The 24,428-nt window shown below is 42.4% G+C and overlaps 1 protein-coding gene across 6 annotated transcripts; it reads left to right on the top strand.

Moving 5' to 3' along the window:
• The first annotated feature begins 12 nt into the window (after positions 1–12).
• On the top strand, positions 13–23,027 carry LOC113125374 (protein Dok-7-like). 6 transcript variants are annotated; one of them, XM_026298765.2, is made up of 14 exons: positions 18–274; positions 370–415; positions 1,127–1,357; positions 3,471–3,671; positions 7,606–7,725; positions 10,523–10,621; positions 10,984–11,768; positions 13,097–13,145; positions 13,330–13,911; positions 14,615–14,688; positions 15,630–15,699; positions 19,860–20,039; positions 21,687–21,868; positions 22,043–23,027. In XM_026298765.2, exons 1-13 carry the CDS (start codon positions 221–223, stop codon positions 21,821–21,823), a joined length of 2,628 nt encoding a protein of 875 aa, XP_026154550.1. In that variant the 5' UTR covers positions 18–220; the 3' UTR covers positions 21,824–21,868; positions 22,043–23,027. The 6 variants fall into 6 exon arrangements, 5 of the variants coding, with proteins under 5 accessions (XP_026154550.1, XP_026154549.1, XP_026154546.1 ...); XM_026298764.2 differs by having other exon boundaries at positions 13,327–13,911; XM_026298761.2 differs by having other exon boundaries at positions 13,306–13,911.
• Positions 23,028–24,428: the final 1,401 nt, after the last annotated feature.

The following is a 24,428-nucleotide window of genomic DNA, read 5'->3' as shown; positions in this document are numbered from 1 at the left end:
GTGCAGTATGAGGGTCATGGTAAAGTTTCCTCCAGTGGTTTCGCCTGTGGCAGCAGGTGGTGTGAAGCAGCCCAGGTGGCGGCAGCGTGCTCGGCCCTGGACATTTTGCGTGTGCGTTGCTGGGGGCGACTTTGCGCCCACGAGCAGCCAGAGCAGCTATTTTGAAAGTGACCCCTCACTCGGGCAGCGACTCTGCAGCTGTCAGGAACCATGACTGAAGATGACGGATTCTGTTGTCGTGGAAGGATATGCCAGACTCAGAGATGGAAAAAAGGTGTTTAGCGCCACTAAATCAGCAGACGGAAATGGAAGAAGTACTTTTGCGCACTTTTATCTGAGCTTAAAAAGTTTCTTTGCTTTCTTCCACAGTGGAAAACTAGGTGGCTCGTTCTCCGCAAGCCGTCGCCTGTAGCAGGTAAAAAGAACCCGGACATTTACTGGAAACCACAGTTAGCAGCTTGACTTTGTGTCTCTGTGTTTCTGACCGCTGTCCAAATGTGACGCTTCTGCTCAGCGCGTAAACAAGTTGAGCTGTGGCGCAGCACAGCGGAGGCAGAGAAGTGGGAAGGGATCAGGCGCTGCTGTCCCGCGTGTGTTCCCGTGGCACGGACAGTCCTGGGCTGGGCCCGGGCCCGGGCCTGGTCGGAGGACTCAAATAAGAGTCACGACCATCTAGTGTATCGAATAATGCTGAGCAAAAACAATTAGGACTGTGTGATTAACATAAGGCCTAATTAAACAGCGCAGCGCGGTAACACTGAGGCTCTGAGGGAGCAGATTTAAAGACGTTCATTAAAGCACATTTTGGTTCTGGAGAGTCAGGACCAACATGCTCCACAGGTTAGACTGACGCTGAGAGCGTCTCCTCCTCTGATCTTTGATGTCACTGTTTTCACAGCTGCTCATGCCTCAGTAATGTGCGTGTGAAGGAGACACCTATGGGTGCGCACACAGTTTTTTTGTTTTGTCAGGTGACAGCGTTTGTTTGAAGGGACCAAAAGACAAGAATAAATCTTATTATATGGATTATACTTATATGGATTTCAGTGTGAGGTCTCACAAAGTAAAGTGTGTAATGGAAACTGCAGCTGAGGTACCTCTGAGTGTTTTTGTCTGATTCCTCCAGATTGTCTTGTGCTGCTGGTTTTTAAAGACAAGTCCGACAAAGCCCAGGGCAGCAAGGAGAGGCCCAGTGTCACCTTGGAGGAGATCTGTGGTCTGGAAGCAGGACAGTGGTATGAGGGTGTAGCTTTTACTCTGACCATCCTCTGCCTGAACCAGGCTGCTATACTGGGCTTCGACAGCAGGGAGGCCCTGCAGGCGTGGGACGTGCGCCTGCGACACAGCCTCGGAGAAGGTGAGAAAATCTGTTGGTGCTTCGGTTTCCATGGTCGTTCTTCTGTTGCTTCACTTCCACTGATCTTTATTTTTTTTTTCCTTAAAGGTTTGGGGAAAAAAATGTCAATGACTTAATTTTCCAGAATAGCACATTTGACCTGACTGTACTCCAGCTGTTCCCAACAATTAGATCAGCTCATCCCTCATGTTGGCAGCTTTTTGTTACAGTCAGAGAAAAGTGCTTTGTAATTTGCCAGATTCATTAAAAAATAAAAATAAAAAAACAACAGTTTTAATCTCAGTTAAATAAGTTTGCATCTTTGGTAGAGCAAGAGCTCCAGAGTTCACAGGTGAACCAGAGCAGAGTGCAGGGCCAACAGCTGTAACACTGCAGCACTTCTCCTGATGATTCATTTAAATGGACAAGGTAAAGTAGCTCATCCAGCATGAAACATGAATAATTCACCGTTGGTGGAGCAGGCGAAGTCAGACGCATTGTAGATTTTCCTATGGCGATCAAAAGCAACTCATTAATGACAGAAAGACACACGTTAGTTTGCTGCTGGCGTGACAAACATTTCGATTTAAAATATCAAAATCTATATTATATTTATATTATATACATATCGTCTCAGAGGATGTACAATGAAAAGCTATGGTGATTTGATAGCACTGTGATCAATCTAAAATGTGAGAGTGCTAAATGTAATGCCATGAAGCAGATCATAGCATGCAGTCTTCTAAATGCTAATTTTACTGGGATGCCATCATTGACAGAGTGATTGGCTGATTATTGTGGTGTTCATTTTCTCCATGAAATACTGTTTGTTCTATTAATTTATAGCCAATTGTCCAGATTCAGTGAGATGAATACAGTCCTGAGTGTTATATAAGCGAGGAACAAATAAGAGCTATGAATAGTGTTGGCCTGTGGAGCCTGTGGCAGGAGTCCAGATGAATTTAAAGCAGTAGCTAATGACAATGTGATGGGACCTGATGGTTTGGCAGCACCTCAGCAGAGTTTCAATTTGGCATTTGTGTGTGTTTAAAATATAGATCTGCACTTGTTTGTATAGATGCACCTGTGTGTTTTGAGGCTTGTGTTTGTGTTAGGAGAGCTGGATGAAGTGTGTATGCTCTGTGTGTATGCTCTGTGTGTGTGTGTATGTGTGTGTGTGTGTGTGGTGGACTGATGCTTTAATGCCACAGAGTGGAGTGTGTCCAAACCGGCAGAAATGTCACCTGTGAGCCTGTGGGCTGAGGGCCACCACGCTCAGAGCTGCTGCTGTGCTGTGTGTGTGTGTGTGTGTGTGTGTGTGTGTGTGTGTGTGCCACCATATGAATCTTTCTTAACCTGAGCGATGATGTGACGCAGCTGGCCGACATTTCCTCATTCGCCTCCATCAATCTCACCTTGCCACATGTGGTGAGAGCAGTAAAAGTCTTTGCTCTGCTCACTTTGAATGTAATTGGAGAATATTGGTGCTTTTGTTTTGTTCTAATTTCAAATCCAGTTTTCCCTTTTTGGTTTCTTATCAGCAACATTACATAGGAGGAGTTACTCCGACGTTTACACCAGGAGTTGATTGATTGCGTTGGGCTTTAGGTCTGTGCCTGCTGTATTCACAGCTCAGCTCTGTGATTTCCTTCTCTGGGTGCAGCTGTTTCTTTTATTGGCGAATTAAATCAGATGCATGCTGAAGTAATCACTGTGTGAGGACACTGGTTTTCTGTCCTGTGTGAAGCCCAACTCCAGAGATGGGAAATGTTTTCAACCTGGTCTCTTATTTTCCCTTCATGCTGATAGATTTTGACCAAACTCTAGGAGGCTTCTTGACTATCACTCCGCTTACATCTGGATTATAAAGTGTATAAATATAAAAGCCACAGCCAGGAATGGATTAGCTTAGTTTGTTATGAAAACTGGAAATAGGTTTTAACTATAAACTAAGTACCAGCCCTAGAGCTCACTCATGATCATATTACATCTCACTGGTGCAGAACAAATGTGTAAAAATAATACGCTGTGGTAAAGCATGGGTTAAAAGTTGATATTCTTTTACATGAGAAGTAGTTTAAAGTTCTGTTGTTGGCCTTTCTTCATTATTCAACCAGTTTCTCTGTTTGCTCAGTTCACAGATTCAGTGTTGGAGTCTTACCAGGGACCAAGCTGGAGAGCGGACCTGCAACTCTTCATTTATGCAACAACTTATTGGCTCTGGTCCGGGATGTCCCTCCTGTTATTATCGGCCACTGGAACCTTCCTGACCTGCGGAGATATGGACCCGTACCTAATGGATTTGTGTTTGAAGGAGGAACACGATGTGGTTATTGTAAGTTTATTGCCTCTTACCTTTGATCATTTTTGATATTTGCAGGTAAGAAACTGGCCTTTTAGCTCTTGTGCGGCTCAGTGAAAGGGTCTGTTGTTTTTGTCATATGGTTTATATTATGACTGGACATCAAGAGCTAAATGGAGACAGAAAAAACAATTATATTACAATAAAAAATAAAAAAAAAAATCAGAAAAAGAGAAGAACAAAAGCTGCTTTTAAGGAAAGACTAAGAGTCTTAGTGCAGCCACATTAAACACCATCCTCACCACCTTATGGCAGAGTCTCTTGAGTGAAACTGGGTCACGTCATTAGACACTAATAGCTCATGAAATCATAATGTGAGCTGTGTTTTCCTTGTCTTTCTCAAACAGACCAAATAATCACTGGCTGTGATTCAACACTGTATTTGATGATCACTTGTAGTTTGATCCAGTATGTCTGTGAAAGATAAGCTCCTTCCCAGTACAACAAACCTAATGTGCCACAGTGGATTAAGACATTAAAACATGCTTTAGAACAGGGAAAGTGATGTTTTCTAAGTTTTAGTCATTGTCTTAATTTTTTGAATGTAGTTTGTGTAAAATGTGGTCCTGAAGTCTGGTCCTAATTTGTTTTACTCATGACAACAGGAAACTGTTCCCAGAAATTATATTTTGATCCAGAGAAAATGAGTTAGATTATTAATCAGTTCTGCTACAACTGATTTTCCTTCAGGGCCTTGCTTGGATGAAAAGCCGTCGTTTAGTGCTCTCATAGCTCCGTGGTTATTTGTTTTGAAGGCGCTGTTGTCGTCTGTAATGTCAGGGTGATGAATAATTTAACCGGTGTGGACAAACGAATGTGACTCATCAGGTGACCAACAGGAATACAACTCAGTTCAGCAGCTTCTGCTTTGGAAGCTGCAGTTTGGTTGAGTCTCAGGATGAACTTCCTGTTACACAGCTTCTTCTGATCGTGTCCGTCCCTCAGGACGTTTGATGGATTGAAATCGTTCTGCCAGGCTGGAGGCTTCAGCGCCGATTCCACGGTGTGACAATCCCACTTCCAACTGGCATCTCTCAGCGTGGAGAATAGCAGTGTCAACATTAGGATTAGTGGGTTGAGCTGAGTCATTGGATGTGTTTTTCTCGCTCTCTGCTTGTACATCTGGCCTCCCTCAGGCGGACACATTAGGAACGATGCTCAATAGGATTTTATGAAACAAAAAAAAAAGGAGCCTTCGGATGAGTTTTATCGTTGCCAGAGGGGTGAGATGTGCAGATGTCGTCATGAGAGGGCTGTGGGAATTTCAATAGGTCCTTGTTTAACTGCTTCATGTTGGAAAGGCCTGTGATATGAACCTTTATAAGGCAGTTAATGGCCTGTGACTTGCTTCTTCTGCTGCAGCTGTTTTTCACTTTTTCTACAGTCTTCAGTTCAGAGTTGAGGAAGTGTTTTGTTGACTAATGGAAGATCAATTTGGACTTTGCTGCTCTCTTGTCCCTGGTTCTCTGATATGTGGACACTGGCACTGGCAAGAGCTGAATGTTTCAGCCGTTTATTCGTTATTGAAACGAATCATTTTGGCCTCGCTGCTTGTTTAATAAGTCGTTTTCCTGTGATCTCCATTGCACTATGGTGCTGCACCTAAATCAGGCCTGTCCTGTGCAGCTGGGCCATCAAGATTGTTGGTTATTTTCAATGTCACTATTACAGTATTTTCCCCCTATTATAATACTTTTCCTTTATTAAACGGGTATTTGTTTTTATTGAACCATCATTTTTATGTTTTCAAAGTAGCTCAGCTGCTCCACAGTGTTTCCACATTCCTCCTGGAAAGGCTTTGGGAACGGTCAGTGAAGACGTGGTTTGCGGCGTTTCGGAGAAATAGCCCATAACAATAAGTTTAAGTCAGGTTTCATCACCCACATCGGTAGTGAGCCTCACGATATTTGCTTCTGTGGCTGAACGGGACCAAATCCCTGCAGCCAGGCTCCAGATTTCAGTAAGCTTCTCCAGATGAGTGGAGGCTGTTATAAAAGACATGGTAATGATTATGGTTGGGGATTTTCAATATCACATGACTGTATCATTTGGGTGTCCACATACTTGTGGGTATTGTCCAGATATCATTTCTAAAATGGAAAGACTGGGCTGTTACTGGTGGTTGATCTGCTTTAATGACAGAAAGCATATGACTCGCTCTGACTCTGATTTGTTTTACAGAGTTTTGTCCTCTCTGACTCGGTAGATTGGACTCGCTGCAGGAAATTATTCAGTCTGTGCGTGATCATTTCTGCTGTGCCCAAATTTCAACATCAGGTAGTTTTTGAGGAGTGTGAGTTCTCCCTACGCTCAGCTGAAACACTCACAGCTGTGCGTCCCTGTGATTTCTCTTATCACACGAAGGGAACGCCAGAGACATCAGAGCGCTGCAGACACGCGATGACCTCGCTGGAAACACGACACCTGAGAATGTGATCTGTGATTTATTTAGCTCCATCACATCTTCAGCGGTGGATCTCGCACAGATCACTTGTACTTTCATATACAAACAAGTGGGAAAGAAAGAAAATGAATGCACATGAAGTGCTTCTGTGTGTGTGTGTGTGTGTGTGTGTGTGTTGTGTGCATTCCTGCGACATGTAATCACAGCATAGTTTACCCACAGGAGAGAGAGAGGAGTGCTGTACAGGTGTGCTCACTTTGTGGAAGGAAAATAAGTATCTGGGGTCCATGTTGGTCAGTTTTTATATTTTATAACATTAATCTCAATTGTTTTGTCTCTAACAGGCAGATTAGTTACATGATGAAAACAGCTGTTGTATTTTCATACCTCTATGTATGGAAACACTCGCCGGTTGAGCTAAGATTTAGATTTGACTACCACTTGTGTATAACAATGCAGTCTGTCCATAAAAATGTCTCCTTTTAGTGTTAGTGTGCCTGTGGCTGTGAGGTGCTGCAGTAAAAATAAGGCCAGCCTTGGCCCTCAGCGCCTGTGAAGAGTCGAGCTAATTTACACTTCCCACTTACTGAACATGATTTAATAAGTTTTGCTGCTTTGTATGGATGCTGTGTTTTCTCACTTTTTTAAAGGAGAGACCAGAAGGGTCCACCTAAGTTGTTTTTGTTCCTCTTTATCGTGTTGTAAACTAGACAAGCTTCGCCACCTGTTCTTTGTTTTGCTTCTGGGACTGGACCTGACTATCAGTCACCTGCTGTCAAAACTACGACGTGTAGACGACTTGTCCTCACAAAAAAAGAAAAGGTTTGAAGAGGTGTTAGGAATGTGCCTGAGGTCAGTCTTGACGTGTGGGTGGTCTCAGCGATGGGGTGTGACACTTTGCAAATGGACAACCAGTTGCATTGTCAGTGGGAGGTCAAGAGACCTCAGGGGAGCATGACCTCTGACCTCTGCATCATTAAATCCTCTATGATGAAAGAAGAGACAGGATACATTTTTTTATTAGACCTGATGAAACGTATAACAGCAGCCATGAGGAAGTTTGGCTGTCCTAATTACCATTATGGAGAAAAAAATGTATTTGTGGACCCAAATATCAAAACACTGCTAATTACTAAAGGTTGGCAGTGAAAACCTGGTCAGAGCTGTAACCCTTGTTTATTTTGTTTTTATGCTGGTACTTATAGTTGTAAATCAGATTTTAGACTGTATGTTTTTTAGCACAGTTGTGTGACTGCTTGGTTGGCTGCTTTTTGTACCCTTGTACAGAAACAGGCTCAAACTTCCCCAAAGCACCATGGGAAAATCATTTTGGTTTGTTTGGAAATAACAGACAAAAAAAAAATGAAGTGGTTTTTGGACTTTATGTGAAAGTAATGTTACTGAAAATGTTTATATTTTAACCAGAGACAAATCTGAGTAATTCAGTACATTTGCTCTGGTAGTGGATATTGTGATAACACTAATGAAGTCTGCTCTCTACAGGGGCCGGTGTTTTTATGCTTGCATCTGCTGAGAGCGAGCAGATCAGTTTTCTGTTCGACTGCATCGTCAGAGGCATCTCTCCCACCAGAGGCCCGTTTGGACTGCGGCCACTTCTGCCAGGTCAGTGCAGAGGTGTTTAATGCTGCTTTGCCAGAAATGACTGGAAACCCAGCTGCATGTAAAAGACCTAAACAAAGAAGCTGAATAATAATGTGGTCACTAAGTGTGTGATGCTTATTTGAATAACGAATAACCACACTGTTGTCAAGGAGTATGAGGAAAAGCTTAAGTCAACACTTGCCTTCGTAGCTGTAGCAAACCCTGCGTGGCCCCCCCCCCTCCTGTGCTTCGAGGATTTATCGTAGCTGTGAGGTGCTCTGCCTTCCTGGAGTCCAGTCATTTTTGGCAGAATGAGTCAGAGGATTCCTCCTGGATGCTTGTGCTTTGATGTGACAAAATTATGACTTACAGCTGTTTTTTTTTATATAATTGGGTAATCCTCTGAAGCAGTATAGTTTTAGCCAAATGTCCTACCCCCCGACTTAAACATGCTGCGGTGAATATAAAGCTTAGGGTCACCTTAAACATCAGTAAGACGATAACTACTGTACTAACTGTGATCATAACAATAAATTCAATTATAGTCTATGTATAGTCAAGGTTGTAGCGCTACTGGTGGGCAAGCTGGAGGATCGGCCGAGTTCCAACAAACCATGAGGTTGTTTTTTGTTTCTGTTTTTTTTTTTTACTATCATTGCAGCAGAGTCATCTGGCAGGATTTCAATGTGTCAAAGATCCTTTCATTGCTATCTCCTTTATGTGATTTCCCTTATTTCTGTAACTTTAATAACACATTGGATGCTAGGTCTAATATTACTAAAGCCGTTAAAACACTGTCTGCTCTCCTGCTGTCGACTTTAACACCTTCAGGTTTCTACACAAGCAGTTTTCAAAATGTTCTCACCCAGTCTGCAACTTAACAAGGAAAGTAGAGCAGGGAGCCGTAGGGGCTCTCAGATATTCTGCTTTTCATATATCTCACCGCCCAATCACAGGCTGAGCTCATACTCCTATTATTGTGGTGCATAGTAGAATAAATAGCGGGGAGGATGTCGGAGGGGGATCGGGGGGTCAAAGTCATGGTTCACACAAGCAGAGCAGCCTAAGCCTCCTAATCACTCCAGGCACGTATGTAACCTCATCCACAGGATTCCACTGCTGCAGCCACCCCCTTCATTTCATACTCAGTTACCCACTCCTCCACTCTCACCTCCTATTTCTCTCCTTTTATACTCCCCTCCACAGGCCTTAATTGTCTCACTCTAACTTGGTTTCAGCTCACAGTCTTTGTCTCTGTCTACACGACTATCAACCTGCCTGTAGCTGCTGTTTGGTTTGATTGCTGTTATGTTCCCAGACTCCCAGTTTGTCGTCAACATCAGCTGTCGTCATTTTCCGTTTGCTGCTCTCGGTTTATCTTCCTAGAAGCAACATGAATCACTGGAGCATAGTTCTGGAAAAATGAGAAAACAAGAGGCCAATTAACAGATGAGAAAGACCTAAGATGTTAATACAGGGAACAACACTTATATGGACCATGGACGTTCAGCTGAGCAGCTCACCAGCTTTTCCCACATACAGGTTAAAATCATGGTCAGAGTATCTACAGTAAAAGTAGGTTTTGACTCTTACAGACCTCTGTAATCACTGAGTGCAACCTTCTAAAAACCTTTGTCATAGTGATAGCAGTGTTACTGCTGAGTGTGAAAGACGGAGACACCTGTCAGTCAAGGAAACCTGGCCCAGACGCTCTTCTCATTGGGCGCCCTCCATAACCCGACCGGCAGGGTGCCAGTCAGAGCTGGGTGGGCTTGATTTCCACTCCATTTAAACTTGGCACATGGAATGGCACATGCTGTCGAGTCTATACTGGCTTGAATTAATAACTTTTGTGCGTAAACAAAATACCAATAGCAGCATTGTAAACACTGCAGGATGAGACACACACACACACACTAATTCAGAAGTCTGGTTGTCATTGAGTTCAAGGGGGACAGGTACTACAGTACTGAAGGTTTAGCACATCTTCATGACCTGTTGCTGTTTGACTGGTTAACAAGCAGTCTATCATCCACACTGAGTAAAGTGCCATTAATCTCTTTTTGAATCAAAAAAATTCTAATGCTGTTTCACTTTGTCTGCACTAGATTGAAGTAGGTCCCAATAGGCACAAACACATTTTCCTTAAAATATGCAGAAGCACGTGTGGGGCAGTCTGTTTGTCAGTCTCCTGATGCCTCCTGATGTTTGCATGATGTGGATCTTGGTACACAGCAGTGGGAAATGGCACAGCTTTGGTCCTCAAGGTGGAGGCCGACTTTTAAAAGAAGAAAGTAAAAAAAACCCAAAATCCAAATGTAATTCATTTTCTTTAGAGCACAAATACTTCATAGATCATCTGATGATCTTAGCCACCTGCAGATGTCTGGTAGATTTTTACATTTTAGTGCTGCTGGAGAGATTTAGACAAATCGATCCTGTTAGAGTTGACCTTGGTGGTCTAAGGTACATTAGATCCTTGCACAGCATCAACAAGGTTTAGCCACCAGCAGCAGAGTGCGTATCAACTGAGGCACGTGGCAGCACTATTAATAAACCCTGTAGTGTTGCATAAATACTACAAGGTGTTCTCTGGTGTGACCCCTTTCTCTGCCCGTCCAAGGGCCCGGTACACTTGCATACAACACAACAGCACATGCCTCTCCTGCCAGAGAGTGTGCTGTGTTACAGCTTGTCTTTTCACTAACATCCCATGGTTGACATTATTATGGTGATTTCTCAGGCTCCATTATGAGTTTTATAAATATAACATAAGCCTTTTTGGGTGAAGTGATATTTGGGATGCTCTCTTTCTCAGACCCCAGTGCCAGTCAGATGAATTCAGAGGACAAGTTGGACCACGAGGCTCAGGAGCTGGAGAAACGACTGAGCATGCTCTCTCAGAGGAGCAGCACAGGTGCAGTATGTTACTCTGATGTCGTGCTCAGATTTAAAGTAGAAAACAGGTGAAATTGCTGCTAAACGTTTTCCGAGTCTTGCTGCTCTAACTGTGTATCTTTCATTAATGATCTCACAGCACCCATTATCATTCTTCTACTGTAGTAAGAGTATAGATGATACATCTGTGTTTAATATTGTACTTGATTTGAATTAAGTTTGCAGATTTGACATTACACACAAAGGTGATTTATTGTTCCTATTATGTGGTGAATAATGCTATAATGCTGTTCTAATGCTTTAATATGCTTTATTGATGGAAGCTGTGTTTTCTGTTGATTAAATTCATGAAAGATTTATTAATGTTTTCCGTCTTGGCAGTATCATCCACGTACTGCCCATCTGCTGGGGGAGACGACCGCAGCATATCTGGTTCCTCCAACACTTCAGACAACAGTCAGTCTGATTGCAGTATTGGCAGCCGACTGGCCCTTTGGTCTGAACCGGCCTCCAACCCGTCTGAGAACGTCGGCCATGCCGGCGTTAAAGTGGCGGTGCAGAGCATCGAGAAGCTTTCCATCAGCCAGGGAGGTGGAAGTCGGCCTGCAGCCAAGCCCCCCAGGCAGCTTCAGGAGATCGGGCGTCAGAGCTCGTCTGACAGTGGCATCGCCACCGGCAGCCATTCCTCTTACTCCGGAAGTTTCTCCTCCTACACAGGCAGCCTGGATATCACTCCTGGGGAGGACTTTGGGTCTGTTTTTAGCTTGCCTCCTCACTTAGCACAAGATCTGAGCCTTTGTACTTGCCCCACTGTTCCCGGACATGAGTACCAGGTGCCGACATCACTTAGGTATCTCTATGACTCTCCGAGGAGTCTTTTACAGGAGGGAAATGTGAGCACCAGTGAACCCTCCACCCCAACCAAGGACACTTCAGGTCTCACGACAGAGTCAGCAAAGGGGGATAAAAGCAGTGCCATGACCTGTGAGGGACAGCCAGAAACGACCGAAAGACAGTCAGTGAGTGGACACGTTCAGGGCCAGTCAGAGGAGAGTAGGAAAAGCAAATCCTCATGCGAACATCCAGACTCCTGTAACATCTGCAGCTCTTTCACATCTTCCCTCAAAAGCATCGTGACCATCTGCTCAGTGTGTGGTGGGTTTAAGGTAAGCACAAACACATCTTCTTCATCTTAGTGTTTGGACTTGTTTTGTTTTCACATGCTAACTTAATTTGGCCTTTTTACTTTTTGGCCACTAAGGGATTAAGCTCAGAAGTAAGTGTAGTTAATAAATGCCATCTGTCCCGTTCAAATGGACTCCTGAGCGTGTTATGTTGTGTAACTCGCTGTCATGCAGTCTCATTTGGTGTGAGCCGGCCTTATCGTCACTGTATCATCTGTTCTTTGGTTTTCTGTCACCGTGACCTTTGTGGTATCGTGCAGGCTGATGCCGCTCTGTGTTTGGTGTCAAAACAACTAACAATCCCACAGCCCATCTGTCTAACACATTCGCGTATCGGCAGCCAACTGAGATTGACACTCTGATTGTATCCAGCAGATTTAGACCTGAGTTGTGACTTGACAGTTTCTCCTTTGACACCTTTATCTCCTGTTTCTTGGGGTTGGTCTTTTTTATGAGAGGTTGTATAAACTCTACGCTGAATGTACTTCAAGCCTACTTAATGTTTTATAAGGACTTTTGGATGTACTGCGCTTCTAGTAAAACCCTCTCAGTGTGATGTATGAACTTCAGTTGTGTTGTGGCGATGATGCTCTGTGATCACAGATTAGTGCCGATTTCTTCAGAGTTGGACTGGTCTTTGTTTTGGAGCTACATCTACGAATTCGTCTGGAGATTTATTTTCTAGTTGCTGTAACTGAAGAAACAGATGGTAAATTTTAAGGATAAATCACTTGTTTCCTTGAGATGTGGAGACAGAATCTGTTTGGCTGTGCAGTTTTTTTTTTTCTAGCATCACATTTGAATTTGTCTAATTTACAGTAAATGTAGAGGAAATATTTTCTTAGATTTGTGGCACAATGGCTGTGAAACGTTGAGTAAAAAGCCTTTTCACCTCATTTGTTAATGTCACTCACTCTATTGAACATGCCGAACATTAACACCTGCTGATAAGGTGCTACGTAAACTATGGACATTTTGTGTGGTTCTGGGTAAAATGTGCTTTGTTTCCCTTCAGTCATTCCTCAGTGAAATAAATTAAACATGAGCTATTGGCCAGAAGCCGATGGATCAGGCATGTGGGAGGACATTTATCAGCCTGAGCAACACAGTCCACTGTAGTGTTTATAGGTTTGCATTTAAAGGGCTAGTTCAAACAAAACATTAAACCATAAATATACAGACTTTCAGGGGATTGTCTTCTATTAAAAATATAACTCATCATCAGTTTGGTTATATTTCACAGACAAACCCTTAAATTGAGTTGGTTTGCTTTAAGAATCTAATTCTTATTATTTTTTTTATTTCCACAGAGGACGTCGCACATCTCTGCAACTGGCTCAGTGATACCTGCCATGCCAGGTAAGTGTAATTAGCTGAAAATGGGGTGTGCACATTGCATGCATTTTCTTCTGCATGCATGAACAGATATGATGCATGTTCGGGCCACTGCTGTAGCAGCCACAGCTTGGTGATTTCATTCGGGACAGAAATCAACGTGTTGAAGGTTTTTTGCCTCCAGACCATCATATTTTCAATCCAGCAGATCAAAGTGTTGACAAATCATCATGCAGACCCAGCACTGCTGGTAAATACAGCAGCGCAGAGAAGAAAATTCTGGAGAAATCTTCTATATTGGGAAGCACTCACAGCTCAGTGAAGACAGGTGAGGCTTCACTGCTGTCAAAAAAAGGAAGAGAGAAATTAGCCGGTCTCTTGGTTGATCTGCTGGGCTTCCCAAACACAGATAAGCAACAGGACGCAAGGACACACAGACTGAACTTGTATGAGCCAATGAGCCCTGCATTTGGAAACGAGCTTAAATCAGAACCAGCTGGCACCGTTGTACTGGTACAAGATTCACAGCAGGGCAAAGGAGCTGTCATCTATGAAAACTGTTTGAAGTGTCAAAGGGAGCACTGCCCCCCGCTTCCCCGCGTCGTACCTGCTGAAATATACTGCAACAGGAACATCTCCACTTCACAAACCTTTCCACCTGAGCTGAAGAAAAGCCAAGAACATGAAGTAGCTGCTAACAAGGAGCTGCTCTGTCAAACTCACAGCGATGGATCACAGAGCGTGGACAGGCAGTGTCAGTGCGATGAGATGAATGGTCAAACCAGTGAAGGTAAGAGGCCTCTTCACCAGTTCCCTCTGCAGCTGATAGAAAAGCTTCTGCATAGACTTTGGTGCTGTTTTCCTTTCCAGCCCTTTGAAATGGATCTTCTTTGTGATTCTCTCCTGTTTTTCTTATCATAAAAAAAAAAAATCACTGCATATCTGGCATCTTTTGGTGTAAACAGCTGCTTCTCTCTCCACTTTCTTTTGCTGTGCTTGTACAACTGAGGTCTGTAGGGACTGTTAAAAGTAAAGCGAACTGATGAAGTTTACAAAATTAGTAATGATCTATATGTTTTACTGCAGACTTCCTGTTTGGACAGATTTTCATATTTAGATCAGTTTGTATAGGACATGAAATGACTCTAAACTGTCTGCTGCATGTTGAAGCTCTTTCCCAGCATGCCATGGTCTCTTCCATTCTCCATATAATTATCTGTGATTAATGCATCCCTTTTTCCCAGCACCAGGCGGCAAACGGATGCCATTTCCCCATGTGGAACAGTTAGTGGTTTTGTGAGATAATGAATCAAGCCACTGTTGTTTGTTCCCATCACTGGAATCTGAAGGAATTCATACATTTACATCCAAATAGCATGATCTCTGTTTTAATTCACAAAATTTACTGAGAAAACATAATGTGGGTTTATTTTCTCAATACACAGTTTTGTTTCAGAAATTTTGAAACACACTATTTTTTTTTCACCCAACAGACAAAAGGCTTAATAGTAAAGAGGAAAGACGCAGAGCTGATCCTGCTTATGAAATCATGGAGAGGAACTCAGAGGTAGGCCAACCCCAAAACTCTCTAATCCGCTTTATACTATCAACAGCTCCCACATTTTGAAGCTGAGTTTAACTAAACATATTGAAGGAAATGTCACATACCATGGTAAAAGCAGGTGATTGGGATTATAGAGAATGAATAAAAGCTCAAATGTGTTCGTTTTTTTTTTTTAAGTAGCTTGAATTCAAGAGCTATAGGAGTAATATCTGTAATTGAACAAGAAAAAGTTGTTCCCTCAGCATTTTATAAATCTGAGAAAGTCTTAATAGTTTGTTTAGTTTTAGGTTGTGCTTTGTTTCATGTACATAATCCCACAGTATAATCTTACTGTTGACAGAGACTCACTTTTAACAGCATAGTTACACATTGTGTTAATTAGTGAGGTGCTGAGTGGCTGTCAGGCTAGTTGCTAAGCTAACCAGCACATAGCTCAGAAAATACTTTTAGTTCGGTAATTTGATCATGTCAGTTCAAGTGTCTCAAATGCAGGAAACTGCAGCAGCAGAGTCAGTGGGTGTTTTTTTTTTACAGATATCCACTTAGGCTCTTCATTTCTGAATGTGATGATGGTTGATGAAGCCTTCTTTGTGTGCACAGTGTGGGCAATGACATCTCGGTGAGAGTGAAATGAGTATGGCTGTGCTCCACCACCAATTTTCACACCACAATAGCTGTGCACACAGTAGCTGTCTGGAATCAGAGATTATGGGGCTGCAATTCAAAAGCCATGGCTATCTGTCCATAATGATGAGGTATTGCAGACAGTGTTTCCACATGTAAGACACCGCCCTGAGCGCTCTGTAAATCCTGTCTCTAAATAACAGCCGTGTCCACAGAGAAAGTCATAGTCACATTTCTTGGGGAATATATGTACGCCCTGGGCCTGATCACTCACTGCCACACAGAATGAACAGTGTTTCATTGTCTGTGTGTCTTAACAGGCAGAAGAGAAAAGTAAGTACGAGTTAATGGGCAGCTGTGGTCAGCAGAGGCTCCTTCAAGAGACTGAAGGTGAGTGAGACTGACATTATAACATTAAAACAACTTATTCAGGTTCTTTTTTTGGTTTATTTCTCAACCAAGCTGGTCAAATATATGCAGCCTATCGTCTGCAGCGGCACAAAAAGCTCTGTTCTGTTTTCTCAATTGACAAATGTAGATTCTGTTATTGCTCTGAAAGTTTTTGGCTACAGATCACGCAGGCTTCTTACAATAAATAGGAGCCACTGAATGGATGAAGTGGATGACTCATATACCCAAATCAACATTGCTCCAAACACATCACCTTTTGCTCGTGTGCATGAATCGAAATGAATAAATTAAACAAGGCTCATTGAGCCTGGAGAGGCAACATGGCACAAGCCATAACATCAACAAGACTGATGGTAGGAACAGACACATACACCACTCATTAGGTTTACTTCATCCAGGGTAATTGACTGTAAAACTGAAAGGAAGTTGCCTCCATGAAGTGGCTGCACACGTTCTTCCTGAGGTTCCTGACAACAGGAAAAGAGCCGTCGTTGTTGTCCTCTTAGACGAAGAGATGCTTTAAAACAAGACTTAAGACTCTGAGGTTGTGCAATTATAATATAATCATAATGACAATGCTAACATGCTAGCGGCTGATGTTTAGTATCTTATTTTAATGTTTTATAATGCTCCCATTTGCTAAGTAGCAGGAAAACAAAGCCGAGGCTGATCTGGAGCCAGACGACAAGTTCAGGGTTATAAAAGAAGCTGAACCTTAGCTCAGACTTAATGTAATGTAATAGTAATACATTAGAGGACAGACTGGGGTTAAATAGAGGTTGAAATGCAGTACATCTCTGCAATTGTCAGAGATGAATCACATATGAAACCTGTAGGTGCATAAAAGTATGAGTCACGGAAGTAATTTGTGTTGCCATTATTGTAAATTAGACTGAAGGGCTCAGTTCAGGAACCTCTCCTCTTTAAAGAGGGCTCATTGCAGAGTCAACGTTCATATCTTCAGCTGAATTTTATGTAACGCCATAAACTAGAGTTACATAAGAGTCAACTGAGTCAAAAGAAAACACAGATATGCAAGAGTGCTGGGGCTGCGTGACAGACTGTTCCCTGACTTGAGGTGAGAGGACAATGTCAGGGGACGTTTGGCCACTTATGCATCCCACACCCAGAAGCATATCCTCAGCCTAATGCACACCTGCTCTCTAAGTCCCAGCAGCTGTCACAATATGGCACTAAATCTATCAGTCATGTTCCTGTACCTACACACGCGACTCGGCTCCCATGTCATCTTTCCCATCATCCTGCCTCAGGAGTCCGATAATGGACAGGAGGTGCAGGAGGTCCGAGCCTGTTGCTCAGGTCTACATGAGGATGATGCAGCTTCAGTGGTAACTGAAACTAAATTTTCACGTTATAATATTGGAAAACGCCATGTAACAGCTTTAACTCCTGATTCCATGAGCCAGTGCCGTTAGCAGCTATGATTGATGATTGATTTTCTGTTGTTTTGGTGCGTTCAGCTACACTACCTGTTGGTACGGGTGGCAAAGTGTATAAAGTTGCTCTCCCACTTTTCTCCTGCATTCTGCAAGAAGCTGAAAAATCTTTCCATCACGTCTTTCACGTGTTTCCCTGATCCTGTTTGAGCTCATGCTGGGTAATCAGCAGAAAGGCTGACAGGAATGATTGCTATTGGGGTTTGAACTAACGCTGTGAGCTTAGATGCCTCAGTAGGATTTTCTCTTTGCTTCCAAGTGTAACCATATGGAACAGCTATAAACATGTTTGCCTTCAGTTCTGTTCAGATGACGCTTTCTCATTTGTTTTAGTTTGGGATTAATTTGGATAACACTTCCTTACCATGACAGAATGCAGGGTTCGGTCTCAGACAGTGGTGTTGCAGGTGGGAGGGATCATGGTTGCGTTGCTTCACAAGTCACCTCTCTGTGATCCTGATGGTCTGTTGGAAAAATGGGGACAAACGTGTTAGTGTTTCTGTGAAAAACATTGCATTTGTCATTTCCATGGGATTCAAAATGTAAACACTGCAATACATTTTCACTTGCAGCTGTTTTGATCTGTCTGATTTGTTGTCATTGTGCGTAAAGTCTTAATTCTGTTGACATGTTTTCACCTGAACACCAAAGCTCAGTACCTGCCTGCCTAAGAGAACTTGTTGAAAGGTAGAAAACCAGCTTGAACAGGCTTCTCACCCTGAAGACACATCCATCATTAGGCCCATGTTTCCCCTCAAAAGCAGTTGGCTTTGGGAGGTCGGGTCACTAAGCTCCGACAGGTACGGTTTCTAACTTGTTCCCTAGAGGCTTCGGACAGTGTATTATCAAAATGTCGCTCCGCTTTACAGCTATGGGCAAACCAGCTGTTGTAATGGCAGCCATTATAAAACACCGCACTACTGTGAGGGCTGCTTGGTTCCTGATAAATGAGGTATCAGGCGTCTTACATGTTGCCAAAGCCTGCACCCGGTGAGACTCTGCTGGCATCTAATGGCTTCTCACTGATTGTCTGGGTTTCCCTTGGGGTTGATGCCTCTGAGTTGAGGGTAATGGCCATTTCTGCTGCCATTTAGGAAGAGTCAATAGGTGAAATCTCTGTTGTTCCCAAATGTTACCAGCATCTGTGTGGAATTTAAAGCACTGCACATTTAATAGCTGATTATACACAGCTTTAAATCTTTTCCTGATCTAATAATCACACAGAGGACAAGCAGATGGGGGCCTGTCACCCTGGACTAACAGATCTGTATGATCAATACTGTTGCGGGTTACCCAGAAAACATATTTGTTTATTTGTTTTTCTTCTCAGCTCAGTTTTCATACGGGTAGTGTCACTAACTAGTCACAGAGGAGAGCAGGAGAGTCGCTGTGTTCACTGTAGATCATAGGGCTGAAATATACACATATGTTATCCAGCTGCTCTGATACTGAATCAATAAGACACTGGAGCGAAGCAGCATTTGTACATGATCATGATCCTTGGTGGCTTTTTAGGTTTGTGACAGGTAAAACCACAGCACTAGAAACCATTTGTCAAACATATTATATTTGAACTATAGGGACGATGTCAAAACTGAATTTTCCTGTGATTTTGCAGGTGCATTGTTTGGCCACATGGATGTGATCCTGTTCAATTTTACTACAAAACATATCAATGTTACATTTAGGTCAGTAAACTCATGAGCAGCTTTACCAGGACTTGCATATTGGATATGGAGCTCTGCACATAGCATGGCAGGAATGAAAAAATAGCTTGATGGGTTAATTAAGAGTTTTCCTACCCCATAGCACAAAATGACTGTAATGTATCTCATAATTTATCTCTGGGGCCTATCAGCTAATTACGCATAACTAGTCTCTGGGGGGGGGGGGGGGGGGGGCAGTTCAGTGACATACACAGTGTTTCAGTGCATCTGCCTCTGTGCTCAAGTGTTAAAGAATACTGTCACTTTATGGCTAATGTCTGCATTTTAATGACTCTAATTAACATTAGGCTGTTGATTAGCTTCAAGAGTTGTCCAACGCCCAGCGTTTGATTAATATCGTAATGACAAGTGTTAAAATAAGACCAGCCTTATCATTTAATTCCCCATTTTGTGTAAATTAAGGCCAGAATGATGAAGAAGAAGAAACAGGGGAAATGTCAGAAGAAGGCTGATCTTATTTTATCTTTTCAATGTTAACAAATCCCGTGATTCAAGTGATTCTGCTGTATTGTCTGTGTAGCTGTCTCCAAGCCACTGGACTCCATTGTTTTCCAGAAACTATTAGAAACCCATCAAAGTAAAATACTGTTTCATTACAGTGACATATTTTTCAATACAAAAAGCCAGTTAGTGGAAAAAATAGAGGGGAATCTCCAAGCCAAACACTGAGTCATTCAAATTTGGCCATGGTCACTGGAATGAAAGAAATCCAAATGTGTGGCTCTTTTTTATGAGTTTTTAATAGTTTTGGATGCCTGTCGAGTTATTTGGCGTAGAGATACAACATAAGCTATCACTGTACAGTGTATCATCAGTAAGGATAAATTACTTGTTGGGTTTGGTCTCTGCAGGGAAATGTGATGATAAAATTCAGGGTTCACACCTTTTTAAAATACGCAAATCAACAAAACTCTAGCTCAGCCTAATTAACACAGTTTTGCTCTTGCATTTGCAGGAGCAGCGTTCGGTTTCCCCCCAGACGCACCACATCCTGAAAGGCCACGCAGCGAAGGAGTCACATATGTGAATATTCCTGTTAGTCCCACATCTAAGAAACAGCTTAATTACATGGAGCTGGAGCTGCAGGAGCCAGGGCCTGGCACCCGAGGGGCTGTCGCACATCTACCAGCACAGAGTGAGGATGCATCTGAAACACGTTTACCTGTAAAGCAACTGTGATCACTGTGTTTTGCCTTATTCAGACAGGCAGATAGCAGCTGGGCTGAGCAGTCAGGGTGGCAAACTCAGCCCGACAGCCCATCGCCACCATCCAGGACTTGAACTGTGGGGGAAAAAAACAGATTTTTTACATTAACATTTTGGAATCATATCAAAAACAGAGCAGAAATTATATTTGCAATGTGAAATGTCAGCACACAGACAACAACCAGGTTTGACAATGTAGCAACATTGCTAGCAGCATTAGTATTGAACTGATTAAAATGAAAGTAAAATGACCTCAGTGCTTTTGTTTCTGTCACATAGTGTGTGAGTGTTTTGTATTTGTGCTTATGGTCTGATGTGTGCAGCATTTTTATACATTTCCTGTTCAGATGCTGCTGACAGATCTAAAAGAGCTGACAGTAAATAAACAGTATCAATATCAAGTGAGCATGAGAAGTCGCTCTAGAAACATGATTGTTCTGTAATTTCATTTTCCTTCACCAGAGTAACAGAAATGGCTCCCAAATGACTGAGCTGATTTCGTCTCATCTCGCTAAGACAGCTGAGTCCTTGTCATCGGAGACGCAGCAGTGAGCTGTAATTGACAGACAAGTCAGCTATTAGCGTCACTGCCCTCAGGGATACTAGGGCCGCTCATGCTCTGACATGAGAGAGGTTAATATCTGATGTCAGCAATACAGTTTAGATCCCAGCATGAGGCCTCATTAATCTGTCACCTGGGAGGAAGGGGGTCCCATCTGAAAGGGGGTCACAGGGCATTCAGAGCACAGCTGTGACCGGCTCTGATGGGATCCTCATCCAGGAACTATTGATGTGTTTGTGATAAGCTGGTTGTGATTTCCTCAGCTATATGGGACTGTAGAAGTCTTCAATCAGAAGACAAGTGGTTCAGTGATGTACATTTTAGTGATATTCATTGACATGCAGGGCGATTCTGCTTCTGTGATTCACTTCTGATGGTTTTTTTCTTTGGTTTTCTCTCAAGGAAGGGCAGCGAGATATGGTGATGCCAGTGACGTACACATGACAGCCAGTGCACAAGGGGAATCTTAAAGGCTTCAGCTGAATCATTTGTATATTCTTCTGCTTTGTGAGCTGACGCTCATTTGCATAGCAATGAAGTTGGCAGTAAGGGCAGAGATCCACTTCACTCTGAACTCTGAGTCATGTTTGTTTGGACGTTTTTCAGCTGTCAAAAACTCAGGAGATGATGCAGCCGTGTTTCTGTCATGTCCTCTCTCTTAATAAATTTCAGAATTTGCTCTTTGGCCTGCAAGTGACAATTATGAGGGATTAACTGAGATGTCACACATTGTCTTAATATATCAAGCACAGGCCATGGTAGCTGGACCTGTAGTGCTAACTAATTACCAAGCTCTCTCCTGTCTTTAATTTGTACAAAGATTTGCTAGTAGCCATATAAATACATCCAAGATCTTTCCATATCTCCAGTCCTTATGTTAAACCTGAGCACCTTTCCCAAAACCATCATCAATGAATCCACTAGTGGTTTCTGCTCTATGACTAGGACTTTGTCATAGCAAGACAACAGAAAGTGTGGATTATTCAAATATTACGTATTTCAATTTCTCGGCAGGGAAGAGCTCGACCAAGTACGCCCAGATTGACATCACCGCCACAGAGACGGCCCACAAAGTCGGCACGCAGCACGCCCTGGGGAGGCAGGAGGGCCTGCACGCTTTGGAGCTGAGAAGAAAGGGGATGCCACATTGACTTTGTCACTGCGATGTTGATCTCTGCATGGTGTTTTTGCCCACGGTCAGTCGACTATCTCACAGTGCAAAGTTTCCAATTCCCAAAAGACCCTCTGGGTGTGACTGGGCTTTGTTCTTTTGAATGCAGGATTTTTTTGGAAATTGCTTCATGCAGTTTGTATATACTCAACAGTGTTATCTGCTTATTTCTAAGATTCAGACTTGCCTCTACTTGCAGAACAACAGAAAGATGGAGCTTCCTTGGAAAAGTTCGACGTTTCAGTCTTGGCCTCCTTTATGGACTCAGGCATCTCATTAAATTACATTATGTCAACGCTGGAGCCCTGGGCAAACTTGGAGGAAGATGTGTCAGGGCTGAGTTGAGTCACTGGACCCAATAAACCCCCAGAGAAGAGGCATTTTACAGCTCACCCGGACCATCCTGGATAACATGCAATAAGCCTTTTTTGTCCTGGTTTGGGCGAGCAAGGCAGGGTGACAGCAGGAGAGGATATTTATTCTCACAAGGAGCTCAAACTCATTTGTTCTTCAGTGATCAATAATTCCACATGTACTTGCATGAAACTCTTGAGTAAAACTTTTAATCCAGTCTTACTCAGAATGTAGAGAATGTCAGGTTAAGTCCACAAGCTATTTATGTTTTTACAGTTTGGAGTAGCATAGTAAAATGATCCTGTATAATACTTCCACATTGTGCATGATGACTTTCCTTTGCCTGGATCATGACTACTAATGGATCATAACAGATCCCAGTTCAGACACGTTGGAATTTAATGTGGAAAGATTCTTCATAAATAATGTAAAGCTCCAAACATGGTGAAAGGCTCGATGTAATCCCAAACTGGAAAAGAAGGTTGAAGATTTAAGGATTCAGTGAAGTTGATAAAGCTCACCCTTTCCATTATTCCTTAGTGTTTGTGTGTGTGTTTGTGCACATAGCTATTTTTACTGAAACTGCATTCCAAAAAAAAAATTGGTATGTGTTGTGTAGAATTACTCATCTTTAGTCAGTGCATTATTTTTGGCTCAGTCTTTTATTTTGACATGTGTAAATACACTTTCTTTCTACTTAGGTGACGTGGATGTTTCGAAAATATACATGTATGTACAGTGAAGAAGTATGGAAGAGTTCTTGTAAATTATTTATGACATAACTGCTTTGATGTGTGTTTCGTTTTCTAGATCTGGATCATAGATGGAACTTGATCCCATGTACAGTTGTAATCCAGTTTGATACCATATTACATAAATCAGTCTGACAAACGAGGTGTTTTGTTGTCATTCAACACTAGAAGGGAACATTTTAAATTATGTCCCACTAGTATAGTTTTATATTAATAATTAATAAAATGATATTTTTAAGAAATCTATTATAAATTGGTTAGTCAAATGTGCATTTAAGTTTAATTTCTAATTTAAAAGTCAAAGTAAAAATAGCATTAAAGATTTCCAGATAATACATTTCTGATCAGTCTTAAAGGCTTTCAGATTGAAACTTCAAACATGCTATCCGGATGTTAGACACCCACTAGTGGCCATATAAGGCTTCTGCACATGCTGAACAATAAAACTCTTGATCTTAGAATACTTTGATTTACAAATTTGATATTATGGAACAGAGACGTTTTCATCTTTTTGATATTTATTTGGCTGCCCACAAGAGGTAATAGAGATAGTAATTAAAAGAATTTGCTAACCTTAAAATTAGCCCAATACTGTACTGATACTACTAATATGATGTACTTAGTTACATTCCACTACAAGTGAATATATATATATATAAATAGCTGGGGACACGATGCTGGCCAGCAGACTCAGTCAAAGCATCATTGCGGCGAAGGATCTGGGAGCCCCAGCGTGGCAGTGTGAAAGCTCTGGAAGAGAAACACAGCAGGTTTCACACATGAGCTTCGGTGTGCCACAGAGCAGGCTGTAACAGCTCCAACAGCTCTATTAATAGGGATCGGTCCTGCTCCACAGACTTTAAAGACGGTGATGGCTCTCACAACAATATAATTCACATTGACTTGTCACAGAGTCACTCACAGTTTGGGCATTAACTTCACTGAGCTGCAAAGAAACCATACAGTGCATACAGAAACTCATTTACTTATTAAATTCAGCCCAAAAGAAAGAAAGAAAGCATAAGTGGCCATCTCTGTGGTCAAATACTGATTTAAACTGATGCCAATGCCATTGAGAAACAGGTGGAAGCCTTTAAATGAACAGTACAAATCCACAGTGTAACTACAGTGCAAGAACCTTGCACTGACAACAGGTTTTCACTTTAGATCAGGAGTCCAAGAGACTCATGAAATTCAAATAGATTTAAAACAAGCGTTAACATTTCTTTAATCTTGAGACATTTTCCATCACTTATCTAACAAACCTGGTTCATGCCTTAAACTTGTCCTGGCTGACTTGAAACTGCTATCTGCTCTGTATCCTCATATCCTGTCAGTACACAAACGCTGCCTGTTTACCAGCATATACCTATCAAGCCACTGTATTCAGATTCTGGTGTATGTTGGGTTGAGACAACAAAGCCTTTCAAGGCTGTGTATAAAAATCCAGGCCCATTCAGTTCTGTTCTCACACTGGTT

Source organism: Mastacembelus armatus, chromosome 18 (genome assembly GCF_900324485.2).
Source record: "Mastacembelus armatus chromosome 18, fMasArm1.2, whole genome shotgun sequence".
In the NCBI taxonomy this organism is placed as follows: domain Eukaryota; kingdom Metazoa; phylum Chordata; class Actinopteri; order Synbranchiformes; family Mastacembelidae; genus Mastacembelus; species Mastacembelus armatus.
This window is presented reverse-complemented; position numbering and strand designations above follow the sequence as displayed.